Below are 18,993 nucleotides of genomic sequence, written 5' to 3' on the forward strand. Positions count from 1 at the left end.
GGCACCCAAAAGGGGCAGCCTCTTGAAGTTCAGGTGCCACTGCCACGGCGGGAGCCGCCTTGAACCAGCAGCTGCTGCTTCTCTGAACACAGCCGAGACCAGACTCCCCAAGGCCCAGGAGTCACTGAATTCCAACTCTCCATACCTCTACGGTCTTGAATTAGTGTCTCCCAGAAAGTCGCTCTTACCCGTCCCAGCTGGCGGGCAGGCACTGGCTGGAGCCTGGTCTAACGTCCAGTGTGCCTTGGTGCCCTTGAGCTCTTGTGACACTGACTTGGGCTGTCAAGGGCCCAGGAATAGGGTTCCTCCTTGGGGTCAGCCTGCCCAGGACGCTGAGCGCAAGAGTGAGCCTCTGGGGACTGCGAGTGGCCAGTCGTGGGGCAGGTACCTGTGTGGCCTTCCAGGGCCTCAAGGCTCCTCCCCCTAAGGGGTCCAAACAGGCCCCAGCCCTCCTGAACCACCCTTTGGCTTCAGGATTAAGGTGAACTCTTCTCAAAATCACCTCTTAGCTCCTCTCTGCCTGAACACAGAAAGTCACAGACAGACACCATTCTCTGAACCCCCAGTGTGGCTTCCTTTGAGGACCAGCCCCAGAATGGCAGGCAAGGAGAGCCGGCAGTGCACAGCGAGTCCTCACGGTCACTCGTTTGTGGCCCATGCGGCCACCAACAAGCCTTGCCTTCTCAAAAGCTGCCATGGCCTCCATTCCTGACAACTCGTCTCCCGGGTCCCGCCTGGGAGAGGGCTGGGCCGCGCATACTTACCCTGCTCACGGGCCTCCATCCCACCCGGCTGAGCGGGCTGAGGACACCGAAGGGCAGGAGGTAGTAGAGGACGGTCAGGGGCCAGGAGCGCAGTATCAGGGCGGGTCGGGACATGCAGCTCAACTGCCCCAGCCTCCGCCTCAGGGCCAGCTGGGGGAACTGCAACCTGCAGGGCACACGTCCACGCACAGCCAGGGTCAGTGGCCACACTCTGGGGGGGACCCAGGAGGGCCCCTCCTGTCCACCCGCCCCCCACCAGCTGCCTTGCCAGTGGGGTGACAGAGTCCTGCAAGCACTGGCTGCACCTCGTCCCAACCCCGTTCTGAGCCCAGGGTTTGGCTGCCCCTGGCTGGCGGACTCCCTTCCCAGTCTGTCCCGCCTGCCAGCAGCTGGAAGGACTGGGAATGCAGGGGCAGCCGAGACAGAGGAGAGTGAGGTGCAGCTTCTGGGCAGGAAGGGGCCCCAGTGAGGGCCTTCAGGGCTAAGCCCGCCAGGGCCCAGCAAGGGAAGGCGGACCGGAGAGCCTACCTCACGCCCCAGCCCCCGTGGCCAGCTCTGCCCTGAGCCCTGGCGGGGCACAGCACGGCACAGCTGCGACCTGGGCATCGAATCTTTTACTACCATCCCTTTGTGGGACCCGGGTACTCTCTTCACGGCTCTAGGCCTCTTGTTTCCTCATCTACTAAATTAAGGGACTGGGCCAGACAAGATCTGGAAGGAAGCACCTAGACACACCCCCAGCAGCAAGGGCAGGTCAGGTTCTCCAGCACCTCCCGGCCCTGCTCTGCTGGGGCCACACCCCCGACCCAGGCCCCTCCTTTCAGCAAAGGGGGTGGCCTCTCCCCAACTCCCCCAGCACAGATCCAGCGCTCAGCACAGGCTCAGCTTCACAGGAGTCGCAGAGTCCGGAATGGGCCTCGCCACCGGAACCCTGGCCTCCGGGGCCCGAAGCAGGCCCTAGACCTGGTTCACTGTCCCACGACTAGGCCCTAGAAAACGCTCCCGAGGCTCCAGGGCAGCCATCAGGAGAGCACGTTGCCACCCACCCTGAGAACATGCCCAGACTCAGTTTCCTTATCTGCAAAGTGACTGCCTTCGACTGGATAATCTACGGCTGCCATCTGGAACTGTGCTCTCAGGAGAAGCTGGATCCTCTGTGTCTCGGTTGCTAAGCAAACCCAGGGACAAAGAGGCGTCTCAGCTGACAGTGAGAGCAGAGCAGACAGAGGTCAGGTGCAGTGCGAGGCAGGGCTCAGCACCCCAGGCACGTCCCCATAGGTCCCCTGATGCCGCCTTCTCTCCCGTCCGCCCTGCCCCCCATTTTAAAAGGTCTGGGAAGGTGGCAAGGGCCAAGCAAAGACGAATGACTGCTCTCCCAGGGCTTCCCCACCCACCCTGCTCACTGCGGAAGAGCGGGGACCAATCCCAGAAGAGCTGCACCCTCAGGCCAGCACCAGGGGGGATGGGAAGCCTCTCCCAGGAGGCAGGGGTCTGAGGTGGCAGGCGGAGCCCAGGAGCACCAGGGTAAGGAACATCAGACTTAGGCCTTGAAGCCCACTGGTCGTGTCCCCCATGGGGCACTCCTGGGGGCAGGAACTGCAGGTACCTGAAGCAGGCTCTCCAGTCCCTCAAGCTTGGCCCCTCCAGCCTCGGGGGCTGACCCCTGGAACACCCTGCCACCCTCTCCACTGTGGGGCCACTGGACGTGAACTCTGACCTTCCAGAGGTTGTAGCGGGGCACAGCGGGGTTAGGACTCCATGGGCCGCATCTCACCATTTCACGGCACGGAGCTCTGGTCCTCGCCGCGCCTCGGACTGACACATCACAGCGCTAGGCTGCTGGCCTTTGTTTTCCTCTTTCCTCCCTGTCCCCTGAGCAGAAGATCTCCCGCGCTGTCACTGCTCCAGGGCGTCTGCCTCTGCAAGGCTGGCTGGTGGCTGCTGGCGCCGCTTCCCCACCCTGGTTGGGTCTTGGTGGCTCACGGGGTGCAGTTAGAGGGTCGGGGCTATTGCAAACAGACAGGCACTGGTCACACACCTGCTCAGGCCACCTGCTCAGGGTTTGCAGCCTAGGACAGAAGCCCCTGCACTCAGCCCACTCTGCACCATCCGCAGGCCTGGCCGCCTGCCGTGTCCCTGCTGCCTGGGGCTGAGCCAGCCTGCCCTGGCATCCACTTCCTCAGCTGGGCCGGGGGGCGGCAGGTGGGCAAGGCGCCCAGGCTGCCCACTCCAGTGAGCCATGGCAGGGAGGGGACCAGATGCCACTGCCAGGCCTCCGGGGTACCTCTGGGTTCCAAGAGCACAAGATGGGAACCTGAGCCCTGTGCTCCAGGGCCCGAGAGCACAGCGTCAGCCTGTCTGCGGCCCCTCCCTCGCCAGGACCTGACCCATTTTCGATTCAGGTTACAAAGTAGCACCTGAGGAATGAGATGAGCGGGAAGCCGGGAGAGGTGCTGCGGTGACAGCCGGGGCATCATACCAGTGCCAGCTCTCCACACCCCTCCTGGCCTCGGAGCCCCGAATACCTGGCTCTGACCCCCCTCCGGGCCCCCTCCGAAGCTGTGCGCTGGGTGACCTTAGGAAAAACCAGCCTGGGGCCGGGAATGGGCCCTGAAGACTGAACCAGTTTCCCACTTTCCCGTCTTTGCTTCAGAAAAGCACTTTGGCAGGGCCCCTGGCTGGCTGGGAAGACACACTTAGCCTCTACAAAGGGTCCACCTCCGCGGGCAGATGACAGGGAAGGACAGCAAACATTCCACAGCTGCTGCTATCTCAGCCCAGGCCAGTCAAGGCCCTCCAGGCCCGGGGAGGACATGGGCTGACCAGAGCCCACCCCTCCTGGCCTCCAACCCTAAGCACAGCCCTGGAGCGGGGCAGGGGCCTGTCGCCATCTTTAGATGAAGAACGCAGCCCAAGAGCTGCGTCTAAGGCCCAGAATAGGGCAGGCAAGGACCCGCAGCCACAGCCAGTGCACTGTGACAGAGCAAGAGGCCAACTCAGGCGTGACTCTAGCCACACAAGGACGAACATTGGACACCCTGGCAAATCCTCCTCGGCCACAGAGGTGGAGATTCCAGCCCTGGTACCTGGGACAAGAGGCGACTAAGGTCTGGACGCAGTGCGGATTTCTCCCCCTGACGGGGCAAGTGGCGAGGCCTGGCCCCCCCTAGACCGAGCTGTCCAGGTCCCTCTCCTCGATGAGTGGCAAGGACAGCTCACTGCAGGGCGGGCGAGACAGGGGGTACCCACCTTCCCAACAGATGCACACAAGCTTCCTCCCTCGGAAGATGCCGGCACCAGGAGGGAGGCGCGGGAGGCCCGTCCCGTCCCAAGGCCAGGCCCGCAGCTCCGTGGACAGCCCCGCTTCTGCCCCAGGCTCGTGCCCGGCCTCCCGCCACCTTCCCATGCTCAATGGTCAGGTTGTTCCAATCATCCACCTACACACTGAGCACTTCCCACCCGCTCTGCCACTGGCCTCCCGCCAGGGAAACAGGCCCAGAGAGGTGACGGACAGTCGGGGCAGAGCCCGGTGCCTGTGCCCAAAGCAGCAGCTCTTTCCCACTCGATAAAGTGCAGACCAGGAGCTGAGCTCACACCCTCATTCAAGGGGCCGCAAGTGCAGCCTTGTGGGGAGGGAGGGAAGAGGGGACCTCGAGAGCCCCGCCTGCTGCCAATTTCCCCACTGTCCTGCCACCTGGATGTGACCACCGCAGGCCTTAATGTGGCAGAAAGGCACAAGCCCAGACAAACCCAGCTTGGCAAAAAATTATGGGTTCTCAAAGCAGATTCCTGCTTGAACCTTGGCGCTTCATTCTCCCACGGCGCTACAAGGGGCCAGTTCAGGCCTCCAGTCCTGACGGCGGGGACTCAAGGCACGTGAGGCCGGGGGCCTGGCCAGGCTGGACGCCCACCAGGGCAGGGGCCTGGCTCCGCCTTCCTGCAGTGGGGGACGCTCAAAGGGACCAGCCCAACGAGCTGCTTCCCTGGAGAGAGCTAAGAACCGCCCTGAGGGGCCAGGCTGGGCACCCACCCTGCGCTCACCCCAGGCCAGGGGCCCCTTGCCCTCAGGTCCCATCTTTACCACTGTTCTACCTCTTCTAAAACAAGGTGCCCAGACCAGGGTGTCGGGGTTTCTTCACATCACCATCTGTGGGCCCTAAAAGGTCTCCAGGCAGCAGATGAATTTTGCTACCTGCCCCCCGGGAACAGGCTGGGCGCTGTCTGTCCAGCTTGGAGCTGCAGGACGGAGGAAAGGGGCCCCCAGAGGTTCTGCCTTCCCACTTCCCAAGGGCAGAACCACTTCCTCAGCCCGCAGTGCTCTGGCCTCCCCATTTCAGAGCCCCATTCACCCTCCACCTGCGACAACCTCTGCCCCCCAAGCCAGCGATTTCACCCTCCCTGGCTCCCTGAGGGTAACCGGGGGCTCGGGCCCTGGATGTGGAATGTGCAGGGAGGATGCCCTGCAACAAGGAAGGGCTGCCACCTTCCCTCCCTCCTGAGAGCCAAGGACCTTCCACAGAGCTGAATTTTGGGCTGTGACCAGCAGGACCTTAAAGTCATTACATGTCCTAAGGACCAGTCACCTGGAACGTGAGAACGCAAAAGGCTCTGTGACGGGGGACAACCTGGTCACTGCAACCCCGGCTGCCCTCCTCCACCCCCAGCCCGAGAGCCAGGAAAGGCCTTGGCAGGCCACAAGTTCTCTCTGGGCCTCGGTTCCCGCATCTGGAAAATGGGAAGGAAAATTCCTCCTGCCCACCCGCCTTGAGGCTCAGAGCATAGCTCTGACCACGGCCCAGAACAACCTTGCTCAGAAGCCTTCACTCCCACTCGAGAGCCTGGCACAGCCTCGCCTCAGCCCCCAGACCCAGCTCCCGGCGCCGCACCTCTTTCCAAAAAGGCAAACCCACACCCTGGCAGGGCAGAGGTCTCTCTCCACCACAGGGCACAGAAAAGAACTGGGGCTTGGGCAGCAGTTCTGCAAGAGGAACCCAAGCTCAGGGGGCAGTGGCTGCCCTGGGAGTAGGAAGCAACGGCCAACAGGACCACAGTGGGGGAGGGGGTCACCTGTGTCAGGACATGCTGACCTGGGGGTCACACCCAAGCAGCACAGCAATGTCTCCACCCACCCCTCACTGCCCAGCACAGAGTCCACAGCACCTGCTCCCCCCAGTGGAATGGAACATTCCAACTGAAGTCGCAGGGTCAGACCCAGCCAGCCAGCAGTTACTACCGGTGTGGGTGGGCGGGTGTGGGGTGTTGGGTGCCAGGGGGCTGCGGCTCAAGAGCAAGCAAGCAAGCATGTGTGCATGTGTATGTGTGTGTAGATGTGTGTGCCTGAGCTCACGCTCCTGGGAGTCTGGTTTGAGCTTCAGCAAGACGGGGCAGGCAGTGAGAGAGAGAGATGGGACCATCTACCCGCAGCCCCCAACCAGCTCTCCCAGAGCACATGGAGCCTTGCAGCTCTGCGTGTCCAGCCAGGGACACCCCAGGAACTGCTCCCTGGTAGAAATCTCCAGGAGCCAGGGTCACCACTCCTAAAGCCTCAGCAGAAACCTCCAGGGCCCCAAATCATGTGTCCAGCGGCCTAACCTGGGCTGGGCGTACTCCCCCCAAAGGTGAGGGGCGGGCTTTCTCCCCAGCACCTGGCAGCTGTGCCCAGGGGAGCAACCAAGCCTTCCTCCCCTGTGTCCCAGGGCTAGCAGGGACCAACTTCCCAAGTAGGGGACCGGGAAAGTGGACTCTCCCTGGGCAAAATGGGAGAGCCATGGGGGAAGCGAGGGCAGGGGAAGAGGGAGCAAAGAGAAGGGCCGGGCCATGCGCCCAGGAGCGCAGGGAAGAGACAGGATGCCATGGGCCACACTTAATCACCGAGAGAAGAGGAATCTCTCAGATGACCTTTGGTGCCTGCGGGAACAGGGCTCTACAAAGAGGCAGCCTGACACCCCCTCCGTAGCCCTCGGGTGGTCACACCGTGAGGCTCCACTGAGGAATGGCGCTTCCCTCCCCCGCAGGTACCCTGTCCCGTTGAGGGACAGCACAGAGGAGATGGGAGCTCTCAGCGAGGGTGGCGCCGCCAGCGCTCTGCCGGCATTTCCCTCACTTCCCGCACGCCGCGGCAGACGGGGGATGCTGCAGGACGGGGAGGAAGGAAGTGAGCTCATGCAGCCTGGGCCCCGTGACCCGTGTCGGGGGCAGGAGAGCCCACAATTTCATCAAGACTGTCCGGGTGGGTTCCTCAGGCCCCGAGGACCACATCCTTCCCGGCAGTGAAAGAGCCAACCCGCACACGGAATGAGCCAGAAGGGCACTCCCCCCGGTCCGGTCCTCTGGGCGGGCAGGGCAGGCAGGGCAGGGCAGGGCGCCTCCCAGAGAAGTCACCTGTGGCTCCCGGGCCCAGGGCCGCGTCTGGTCCGCTCAGCTCTCAGCTCGCTCACCGGCAGGTGGGTCCCGGCGCGACCTCCGGCTCCCCCGGCCTCCAGCTCCCGGGAGGTGCGCCCGGCTCGAAGCCTGGGGGTGGGCGGGGCTCGCGCGCGAGCCACTCAGACGGCCGGGGCGGGGGCAGGAGCCGACCCTGCCACCGTTAAAGCCGCCGCTTCCTCTGAGCTCCAGCCAGGCCGGGCCACCCGCCCAGCCTGAGGGCCCCTTTAAGAGGCGGGGCCGAGGCCAGGGGAGAAGGGGAAGAGTGGTGGCAGGGCGACCAGCTCTGCCTGGGCACTGTCATGGGATGCCCCTGCTCCTAGAGATACCTCGGCCTGTCCTCCTGTCTGTCAGCCTGTCTGGCCTCAGCCTGTGGCTGGCCTCCCTCACCACTCCCTCCCTCACCACGCCCCCCACATCCCCCACGGCCAGGCGGGCTCAGGCCACCACGTGCTGCTGACCTCACCACCGAGGGCCTCGATCTCTCCCACACCCCGTCTAGAAGATGCAAGGCGGCCCCCAGCCCACATGCTGTCCTCCAGGCAGGCTTGCCCCTGACATACAAAATGCCCTGACCCCCAAAATGATGGAGACCAGTGAATAAGAACAGCTGTGAACAGGGTCGAACTGCCAGGCCCAGGGCACACAGGCTTCCCCTGCTGGGATGAAGGTCCCCAGGGACGATGTGTGCGCTGTGTCCTTCCACCCCACTAGATGGAAGGACCCCAGTCTGCAGGGTCAGCAGCCGACCGCCACAGCCGCGTGTCAGGCGCCAGCAAGCACTCAGTCCACATGGGATGGAATGAATCAGCTTAATATTTTTTAGAGGAGGGGGAAGACCTGAGGGGCCACCTTTCAACCAAAGAAAGGGTATGGAATCACGAAGCCTCACTGGCGGCTGTGCAACCAACTCAGGACCTCCCATCCCGCACCCATGCAGCGGTCTGATGGCCTCAGAAGGCTCAGTCGTCTCACCCTGGGCCACTGAACAACTCCAGCTTCTGACCACTGAGAATTTTGTTTTCTAAAACAATTACCATTTGGAACAGGAGGAGAGCGCCTACAGGGCCTGTGGAGAGATGGGGCTGGTGGGCCAGGGCGGCCTGGAACGGGACACAATGCTGTGCAGACACAGCCCCACACCTGTCCTCCTTACCCAGATCCAACCCAAGCAAGTGCTGCGTGACAAGCCACAGACCCTGGATGCAGCAGGGGGAAGACGACAGGTCATGGATCCCCACGATATTCCACACCTACTATGCACCCTGGGAGTGGGGAGGCAGGATGAGCGAGGTACAGTTCTAGCCCAGAGCCTCAAGTTTTGGTGCAGGGCTGGGAACACCTGACACACAGGCTGCCCTCCTATCCTCCCATCCTGAGCCCACGGCAGACATCACTACGGCAGGTCCTTGAAAAACGTCGTTTCATCATAATGCTGACGGGGGGCGGGGGACAAAGTGATTCCCGGCTGTGGCTCCTGTCTGTGTGGAATCTGAACCCTTCCTTCATGTCTATGTGGGTTTTCTCCAGTCACTCTGGCTCCCCTCCGCCTCCCAAAGCTACGCATGTCAGGTTCACTGTCGAGCCAGACTTGTCCCAGGGTGTGTGAGCGCGCCTGGCAATGGGACGGTGTTCTGTCCAGGATGGGTTCCCACCTTGCACCCTATCCCGGCGGGCAGGTTCTGGCCACCCTCAACCCTGGAATAAGCAGGTAAATAATTACCTTGTTTTTATTAATCTTTCTTAACTGTATATATAGCTCACATTTTATTCAATTTTTAATATTAGAAGTGTTTGGGGTCTTTATTTTAGAAGTTTGGTGAAGATTTTGTGACCAGAAACATATGCCGTGGGGGCTTAAATCTTTTTTAGCCTATGGTAAAATTGGTTTCATTATATGCCGTTTCGCTTAAAGTCGAAGATTCCAAGAACCTATGGCCACGGTTAAGTAAGGACTTGCTGGGATTGACCCCAGCATTCCCTAAACCCCAGTGACACTTCAGGCGCCTTCTCACCTCCAAGCTCCAAGCAAACACCACATGAAATGGGATAAAAAGGAGTTAAAGCACAGACAGATGCTGACAGAGCATCTTAGCACCAGCAAATTCCAGAACTGCAAAGACCCCGGAAGACCATCCTGACTTCCCAGAGCCTCCAGTATCGCAGCCCAGGCCACACGGGCTCCTGGGTACAGAGCCTCCCTGTGGGATGGCCCATCAGGCCGCACAGCGCCCACCAGTGTTCCCATTTAGCTACGCTAAGGTGAACTGGTGTTTAGAAACCACAAACCGGCCCACCAGTCTGCCCAGAGATTAGCCCTCCAGCCAGACCTCCTCCACCTTCTGGATTTCAAACAATTAGTTAACAAATAAATTACTGGAGCGGTGGAACCCTCTGGGGTAAATTTACTTTCCCATCTTGAACAAAGCCCTTCTGGCCACTGAGTCCTTAATTTCCACTCCTCCTACCCTGTTAATCGCCCCTGGTAGGAGTGCCACCTAGTGCCACTGCGAGGCACTGCAGGCTCCAAGGACACCAGCAGACAGAGGCCTCCCTGCCTCATCAACCCACTCCTGGGCTCTGCTAGGTCCCAGCTGCGTGAATTTCTTGCACTACCTCTGGACAGATGCCCTGTGCCAGGGAACAGAAGGTGGTCGTGGAACGGGTGTGGCGGGTCCCCTTAGCTAATTCCCTGGAGGCCAGCAGAGGCCCCCAGAGGAAGATGACTGGTGTCTCACTGCTGGCCCAAGGGACCACAGGCAGCCATCAGCCTCCCAGCAGTCAGGGCAGGGAGCACCACAAGCACGAAGTCCCCTCAGGCCATTTCTCCCTACACAAGGTTCGCCCAGCCCTGCCCACTTCCACACTCAGGTTCAGGAATGGCTCTCTCCCACCAGGCTGCACGACGTCTCCGATGCCCCTGGCCCACGCAGAGCCCCTCCAGCAGCTCCCCAAGGGCCCTGCCCAGGCACCAAGGGGGGATGGCCTGCAGCAGAATAAAGAAAAAGGGCTTTCAGGCAGAGCAAGCCCAGCAGACAGCTTCACGCTGGGCCCCCTGCCGGGGAGTTTAGCCTTGTTTTTAGTTCCATGTCTCCTTCAGGCACAGTCCCCCACTCTTCCACACGCTGGCCACTCAAAGCCGGGGGAGGCAGCTCCCGAGTGGTCCCCGCACAGAGCTGTTTCTGGGCTGCAGGGAGGCAGGGCTGGAGGGACGGGCCGGGATGGGGGCCTGGGGCCTGGCCACGCTGCAGCACAGCTGGGCATCAGAGCGTGACTATGTGTCTCTGAGCCAGTTCCTGGTGAACGCAGCAAGAGGGGCCTCTGAGATGTCCTCCTGTTCTAGAATGAGCCGGCGATTCCGAGGACCGAGCTGGCCCCTGCTGGCCAGTTTCAGCAGCATAAGAAAACAACTCCAGGAATGCAGGTGGCACCTGAGCAGGTGGGAGGATCTGCTTCCCTGCCAACTTCACTATTTGCCCATTTTAACATCCATAATGGTTTTCTTCACACCTCTTAGGTAAGAAGTAAAATAGTACTTACTAAATCTCTACTCCCTGCCAGCATGGGACGCTGTATTTACACATACATCATACTCATTTAACAGCTTTACGAGGGAGTTAACAGGGGCCTTGTTTACAGATGAAAATAATAAAGCTATAGGATTTACATATAGTTTAAAAATGTGCCGAACACATCTGATACTATACATGGTCAAGTACGTCACAGCACTGAGGAGCCCTCTGTGCACAGGACAATGGGGCTCCAGGCGGAGCGTGGGGACAGGAACAGGACACAGGGTCCTGTCTTGTGCCTGAGCTAGATGCTGGGAGAACAGACAGCCTGGGGTGTCTTCATTCCTTTACATGAATTGGAATAACGCACTATATGTCTTTGAACATTTCTAACCTGAGGCTAGAAACGAGGCAGCAGTGCCACGGCAGGAGCGAGTGTCCCTGCAAGCCCCCTTGCTCCTAAGGCTTGTCTGCGGCCCCACCCCCACCCCCGCTCCCCAAGCCCCCAGGGCCAGGCCAAACAACAAACAAAACCGGTTACTATGCTCAGGTGCATGCTGCTGTATTTAGGGGTGAAGTTCCATAATGTCCTTGCAAAAGGTTCAGTGTAAAATATACACACAAGGAAACAAAGCAAGTATGACAAAACATTAACTGTTCAATCAAGGTGGTGCATATATGGGTAACTCTTATTTCGTCAACTTTTCTACTCCGTTCAAAAGCGCTTGCAATTTAAAAAAATTGCAAGACTTTGCTAAACCACAGAAAAACCCTCTAAATTCTATCACTAATGGGGAGAAAAATCTAAGCCCACATTCTGCACATGGAACTTCTCCCACCCTGAGGGGAGGCAGAACATGTGGGGCCTGCTCTGGGCATACCCCGAGTCCCCACTGTGGCTCCTCACACGTGGGAGCTCAAGACTGAACATCGCCCACCTGTTTCCTGTCCACTCCATGAGGTGCACCATGGGGCCATGTGCCCAGCTCTGGCTGGGTGCTGGTGTCCACAGAGAGACCTTTGGGGCTGACAGGAGAGGCCAGCTGCCAACCAAGGCTGGCTCTGCAGCCAGGTCCCTCCCATCTCCGCAGTCACCAGCAAGGGCCCATGGGACTGGGGTGTGCCTTCCCACCATAGGCTCTTGTGTCCTCTGATCAAGGAAGAAAGGCTGCCTCCCAGCTCAGACGTGCTAGAGAGCAGGAGTGTGTCTGCAGAGTTCAGCCTGTATGGAACTCAGGTCACCCACACGTTAACGGGAAACCCCAGGAGTCCCCACAGTGCACAGTGGTACCCTTCCCCAACACACCTGAAGTCTGTCGTCACAAGACGGCTGGCTACATAACCTTCTATCCTTCTAGTTCAAAAGTACTTAGGAAGTTTTTCTGTTCCCACTTTTTAAGGGATTACATATTTACTGTTAAAAATTTCTCACCAGCCTCAAACTGCTAACCGTCACATTTTAACATAACCCTGGTCTCACGTCACTCTGAACAGGACCCTCCTCGCTACGTTATCCTCTAGCAGCTCGTGGGAGCGACAGGCATATGCCAGGAGTAGCAGCCTGAGAGCCTCACTCAGGGCTTAAGTTAGGCTCAGATGCTGCCCTGAGAACTCCTTGCCCTCCATTTTGCAGAGCAAATAAGAGACAGGGAAAGCTACAAAAAAGCATCTCTGTTGTGAAAGCACCATTCTCTTCCCCATCCTGATGTGGACTAAGGAAGAGGTCATCTTTTTTTTTTTTTTTTTTTTTGAGACAGAGTCTCACTCTGTTGCCTGGGCTAGAGTGTCATGGCGTCAGCCTAGCTCACAGCAACCTCAAACTCCTGGGCTCAAGCGATCCTCCTGCCTCAGCCTCCCAAGTAGCTGGGATTACAGGCATGTGCCACTATGCCTGGCTAATTTTTTCTATATATTTTTAGCTGTCCAAATAATTTCTTTCTATTTTTTTTAGTAGAGACAGGGTCTTGCTCTTGCTCAGGCTAGTCTCGAAGTCCTGAGCTCAAACAATCCGCCCGCCTCGGCCTCCCAGAGTGCTAGGATTACAGGCATGAGCCACCACGCTCGGCCGAGGTCATCTTTTTGATCCACTCTTCTGAGGGATGAAGTGTCCTTCTCCCCTCACCTGGCACTTGTTATCTTGCATCCAGTGAAAATGAAGTCTTCATTCCATAATGACATGCCCCATAAGGTACAAGCTCTGACTCAGAGTAGTTGTAAATTTATAATAACAACAGGCTGAATGGCAAGGAGTGGAAGCTTCCAGAAGCAAGGCCCTCGGCCTCAGTCAGACCAGGAGGCTGCCCTGCCTTTGGAGCAAGAGACACCGGCTGAGCGAGGGCTGCCCCTCGGGCTGGGGCAGGTGTCCTCCAAATTGTAGGTCCAGGAGGACCTACTCCCGGGTTCCCCAGCCAGACGTGTTTCGGATATGCCCGCCCTTGCCTCTGGCCTCCAGCCAGGTGTGTGGTGGCTTCTAAGGATTAAAACAGCCCTCGTCTGGACCAGATCCCCCGAGACCTGGATCCACAGGGCAGACGCAACACAAAGGATCTTGGGGCCACTGTGACTGGGTGCAGCTCAGGCTCTTGGACATGGGGCAGGCTTGGTCACAACAGCAGCCCCAAGCCCCTTCTGGAGGGCCCGGCCAGCCACTCCTGCTGCCAAGCCCCTCCCCATGGAAAACTCACCTCCACTTGACTCAACTAATTACAAGGGGGCGAGTGTCCGTCAAACACCGCTGGGTTTGTGGAGGGGCCATGGAAAGTGGGGAGCACAGGAAAGGGGGACAAACACTTGTTGGCTAAGAGGACTCAGGGAGGGGCAATGGCAAAGCTGTCCCAAGAGGTGCAAAACGGGCAGGAAGGAACCCCGCAGCACCCCCTCCCCTCAGAGATCTGCCTGGAAAAACAGTCTGGGTCCCAACTACCAGAATGAACACAAAAAAACAAACCCACGGATAAACTAGAAAATGCATATTTTCAGTTAGGTATTTTGTAACCAGAAATTTGAGACGTGATCTAAAATAAACTTGTCAACTTGAGGAAACGAGGCAATGAGCAATATGCTGTTATGTTGCTGAATGGTATTTTTTACTTCTGGAGACAAATGGACAACATATCTGGAATCACAACTGCCACACAAACGCAGGCCCCACGACTGCTGCAGGCACACCTGGCTCCATCCTCTACCTGAGCTGCAAAGACCCTGTGTCAATGGCCCTCCTCTACCTGAGCTGCAAAGACCCTGTGTCAATGGCCCTGCTCCTAAGACCAAGGGCCAAAGCCAGGCCTGTGCACTTGGCCATGAACCCAGTGCGTTTCCAGGAGGTCATGAGTTCCTGAGAAGAAGCTCCTGGAAAATCTTCTCTACTTCTCAGCAGTCCCTGAGCCCCTCCCCTCAGAGAACCCCCAGCACCCTTCCGACAGTCACCGCTGCCCACTGATGGAGGCCACAGGCTGATTCAAGGACTCAAGAGGAGTGAGAGCACCCTGGAAGCCAGCAAGCATCCTTCAAACCGCACACCATCGACGCCGCAGGATGAGACGGAACTAAAAGGAACACGATGACACTCCGACCTCAGAGGCTCAGCAAGCAGCTTCTAAGACTGCACGATTTCAAGCTACCCCTTCTAGCTGTCCCCTTTAAAAAAAAAAAAAAGTTAAAAACTATGGATCTAAATTGTTAATAAAAACAAATCTCTAAATGACTGTTTGTAGTATTCAAAGATATCTAAGGGGAAAAAATATATAACATATAACAGATAAATGGGCAAAAATCCTCAAATGACACTTCATAAGCCAATATAAACAAAGAATAAACAAGTGAAAAAAAATTTATCGTGGAGTTTGCATTTAAAGAAATGCAAATTAAAAGTTGTATTAAGGTACCAAAGTCTTGCGGTTCCCTACTCCTCTACAGCTCTCAGTAAAGAGCTACTCCAGCTGCTCAAGTCCAAAACCATGAGCCATTTTCCAAGTCTCTCCCGCTCCCCATCCAATCCACCAGTGCATCATGTCTGCCCTTCCCTTAAAACACACCCAGAAGTGGGTCCCTTCTCCCTCCCTCCTCTGGTCCCACCTGATCCAAGCCACCACCATCTCTTGCCAGGACACCATCAGCACCACCTAACCAGTCCCCCTGCCTCCACTGTGGCCCCCTTGCCCTGTCTCCATGGCAGCAGAGCGCTCCCATCAGAACCCAGATGGCTCAGCCCTCACTCAGGGGAAAGGCCCCTCGTGACGGGCTCCTCCAGCCCCACAGAGCCACATTTCACTCTTCGTCTACAGCGACACGCACACCCTGCTCCCGTGGCACTGAGCGAGGCCCTCCTTCCCTGACTGCCCCAGTAAAACAGCAGCCCAGCTCCACTCCAGCCCAGGACGCCCTGTTTAAGTTTCCTTCATGGCATTTTAACCACTTACATGCTTATATATCCATTTGTTTCTTTTCTGTCTCTCCCACTAATAAGGGAAGCCCTGGTTTTGTTTACTGATGAATTCTCAGCATCTCAACAGGGCCTGGCAGATAGAAGGAACTCAAAGATTTGGTAAATAAATGAGTGAATTAAAGAGGAAAGGAATCATGTTCATCTATGACTTCTGTTTTGCAAATATCCAGTGTGGTTCACGTAGCCGACAATGCCAACTACAAAGGGCATACAGTAGTCCTCCCCCTTATCTGTGGGGGACACATTCCAAGACCATAAAACCAGACAGTACTGAACCCAACTGCCCTCAATCGGAACACACTGCTGTGCGTGTCTTCCGCCCACACACTTAATGCCTTTTCCACCTTGACTAAGCACTATCACACACTGTGACCATAACTTCTTCAGTTTGAAGTGGGACAGCAAGACTAGCACAAATTTATTTTTCCTTCTTCACAATTTCATGCACAAATTATTCTTTCTTAACCGGAGATCTTAGCAACTCAGTATACAATTTTTTTTCTTTCCTTACTAAGTTGGGAGCTTTTACCTTTTCACCTAAAGGAAACACTTTAGGCTTCCCTTTGCCATATCCTAATTGCCAGCATCACTACTCTTGCACTTTAGAGCCATTCAGTAAAATAAGGATGATTTGCACGAGCACAAGTGCTGTGATACCACAACAGTCAATCTGATAACCAAGACGGCTACTAAGTGACTCACAAGTGGGCGTCGCAGACAGTGTGGATCCTCTGGACAAAGGGATGATTCATGTGCCAGGCGGGACTGAGCTAGACAGTGCAAGATTTCATCACGCTACTCAGAACAGCGGGCAATTTAAAACTTATGAACTGTTTATTTCTGGAATTTTCCATTTAATATTTGCAGACTGCAGGTAACTGAAACTGCAGAAAGTGAAACCTCCGATAAGAGGGGATGGACTACTGTAACAGTTTTAGGAGCCGAACACATGCTACAAACCCTAAAGGCATCCACATCCTTTCAGGCCAATATCCTACACCTCGGCGTTCACCACAACGAAAAGGCCGTATGTGCAAAGACATGCTCTGCAACACTATTCACAGTGGCAAAAACCACGAGTGCACCAGAATCAACTGTGCTAGTAAAGCCACTTACACTGCTATCATGAGCTCTCACAACATCTTTACAGACAGCAATATGTACAAGGTGGAGAAAAAAAAAAAGGCAAGATACAAAATAGCTATATCAACTTAAAAATAGAGACAAAGACAAGAACTGAATGCATGAAAAATAAAGCTCTGATTAATCACAGTCATGCAGCCAGAAGGGTGGGAATCAGCACTGTCCTCCTCCGTTTTCCAGCATTCTGCCATGTTGTATCATCTCTGTCATTTAAAAGGGAACGAGATTGATTCCCACAAGCACACCAAGACCATTCAATGGGGAAAGGACAATCCTTTTAACATATGGTACTGGGAAAACTGGACATCCACATGCAAAAGAATGACCTTGGATCCTGCTGTTATACCACATACAAAAATTAACTCAAAAAGGACCTAAAACTAGCTAGGCGCTGTGTCATGAGCCTATAGTTCCAGCTTGAACTCACTTGAGCTCAGGAGTTTGAGGCTGCAGTGCACCCTGATTGCTCCTGTGAATAGCCACTGCGCTCCAGCCCTGGCAACACAGCGAGCCCCGTCTCTAAAAATAAATAAATACATAAAAAGGCCCCAAACTATAAAACTCTTAGAAGAAAACATAGGGGGAAAAAAATCCCCACAACGTTAGATTTGGTAATGATTCTTGGGTATGACATGAAAACCACAGGCAACAAACAAAAAACAGATAAATTGGGCTTTATCAAAATTTAAATTTTTCATGCACTAAAGAATACACTACCAAGAAAGTGAAAAATAACCCACGAAACCAGAGAAAATATTTGCAAATTATCTACCTGATGAGAGTCTAGTACCCAGAAAATATAAAGACCTTTTACAACTCAATAACAAGATGACAAAAAAAACTAATTAACAAATGGACAAAGGACTTGCATAGACATTTCTCTGAAGATAGACAAATGGCCAATAAGCATGTGAAAAGATGCTCAACATCATTAATCTTGAGGGAAATGCAAATCAAAACCATGAGATACCACTTCCCACCTGGTAGGATGGCTATTATCAAAAAATGGTGAGAAGAACTTGGAACCTTTGTGCACTCCTGCTAGTGGGAACATAAAATTGTATAGCTGCTGCAGAAAAGCTTGGCACTTCTTCAAAAAGCTAAACATAGAATTATCATATGATCCAGCAATTCCACTCCTAGGTGTAATTCAATAGAATTGAAAGCAGGGACTTGACCAGATACTAGTATACCAATGTTCACGGCAGCATTATTCACCATAGTTAAAAGTTAGAAACAAGACAAATGCCATCCAACAGATGAGAAGATAAACAAAATGTGGTATATACCCATGATGGAATATTATTCAGATAGAAAAAGGAGTGGAGCACTGATACAAGCTACAACATGGATGAACCATGGAAACATTGTGCTAAGTGAAATTAGCCAGACACAAAAGGACAAATATTGCATGATTCCACTTGTAAGAAGCACATACCTGGAATAGGGAAATTCACAGTGATTGACAATGGAAATGGTAGTTACTGTTTACTGGGAGTATTATTTAATGGGTACAGAATTTCCACCTGGGATGATGAAAAAGTTCTAGAAATGGGCAGCAGTGGTGGTCACAAAACACTGTGAATGTACTTCATGCCACTGAATTGTACATTTAAGGATGGGGCCTTTGGGAGGTAGGTTTAGATGAGGTCACGAGAATGGGGTACTCAAGAGTTTAGGACCCTTACAAGAGACACCAGAGAGCTTGCTCTTTCTCTCTCAGCCACGTGAGGACACAGGGAGGCTGCAAGCCAAGGAGAAAGCCCTCACTAGAACCCAGTCAGGCTAACACCAATCTCACACGTCAGCCTTCAGAACTGTAAGAAAATAAACTTCTGTCGTTTAAGCCACTCAGTTTGTGGTATTTTGTTATGGCAGCCAGAGCTGACTAAGACGGTATATTTTACCAATAGTGGGGGGAGAAGAAAACAGAGAGAGAACAAGAGAGGACACTGGCAAACAAAAAAGTACGCCTAAAACCCAGGGTAGGTACACAGCACCAAAATACCTTGGAACAGTTTCTGTGGGGAGAGGAAGATGGGATGAAGAGACAGCAAAGTGACCCAGGGGAAGGAGATGAGAAGAAGGAAGAAAGAGACAGATTGGGAGGCAGGGGGTGAAAGGGTCGGCCTTGCAAAAACAAGAGGAAAATACCTAACCCCACAATTTCCCCAGTAAGGGTTAAAGATCAATCACTAACAGGTACCCTGCAGGAGTTCTGTTTTGCACAACTTCTGGAAAGAGCTGAATGGAGAGAAAAGAGATGTAAATCTCTCTTTCAAAATTGTTTTTTTGAGAATCTGCTTTTTACACAGTTCCTGAGTAAACAGCAGAAGAATGAGCTGCAGCCTCAACCGTATCTGGGAGGACAGAGTCACATCTGTGATAATCCCTTCTCCAAGGAAGGCAGGAAACCAAGTCTTGGACTTTGACATCCTTGCAGTTTTGTTATCTACCTGCTGCCGCTTTTGTTATCAACTGACAGTCATCACTATATTTTTCTCTCTTTGTCCCCCTTACAATCAGTGAGCCACTAGGCATCGCTGTTGGCACCCCCTTCTCTTTCTTTGGGATGCCATGCCATCTCCCTGCTCTCTTCCCCTCTTCCCTTCTCTTTCTCCCTTTTTTTTTTTTTGAGACAGAGTCTCACTTTGTTGCCCGGGCTAGAGTGAGTGCCATGGCATCAGCCTAGCTCACAGCAACCTCAAAC

General features: G+C 55.0%; 1 protein-coding gene across 5 annotated transcripts in view; it reads right to left on the reverse strand.

Moving 5' to 3' along the window:
• PISD (phosphatidylserine decarboxylase) overlaps positions 1–18,993 on the reverse strand; it is a 39,885-nt gene that overhangs the window by 4,115 nt on the left and 16,777 nt on the right. The window contains exons 1-3 of one of the 5 annotated variants that reach the window (XM_045534537.1): positions 7,146–7,285; positions 2,539–2,770; positions 765–930 (exon numbers count right to left, since the gene is read on the reverse strand). The exons of 1 other annotated variant lie outside the window; for it this stretch is intronic. In XM_045534537.1, coding sequence (XP_045390493.1) covers positions 765–930; positions 2,539–2,588 — 216 coding nt within the window. In that variant the 5' untranslated portion in view covers positions 2,589–2,770; positions 7,146–7,285. Of the gene's footprint in view, positions 1–764; positions 931–2,538; positions 2,771–4,013; positions 4,825–5,569; positions 5,909–7,145; positions 7,286–18,993 lie in introns of those variants that run through there. 3 more of the 5 variants (XM_045534541.1, XM_045534539.1, XM_045534538.1) reach the window with 3 other exon arrangements.

Source organism: Lemur catta, chromosome 21 (genome assembly GCF_020740605.2).
Source record: "Lemur catta isolate mLemCat1 chromosome 21, mLemCat1.pri, whole genome shotgun sequence".
Lineage (NCBI taxonomy): Eukaryota > Metazoa > Chordata > Mammalia > Primates > Lemuridae > Lemur > Lemur catta.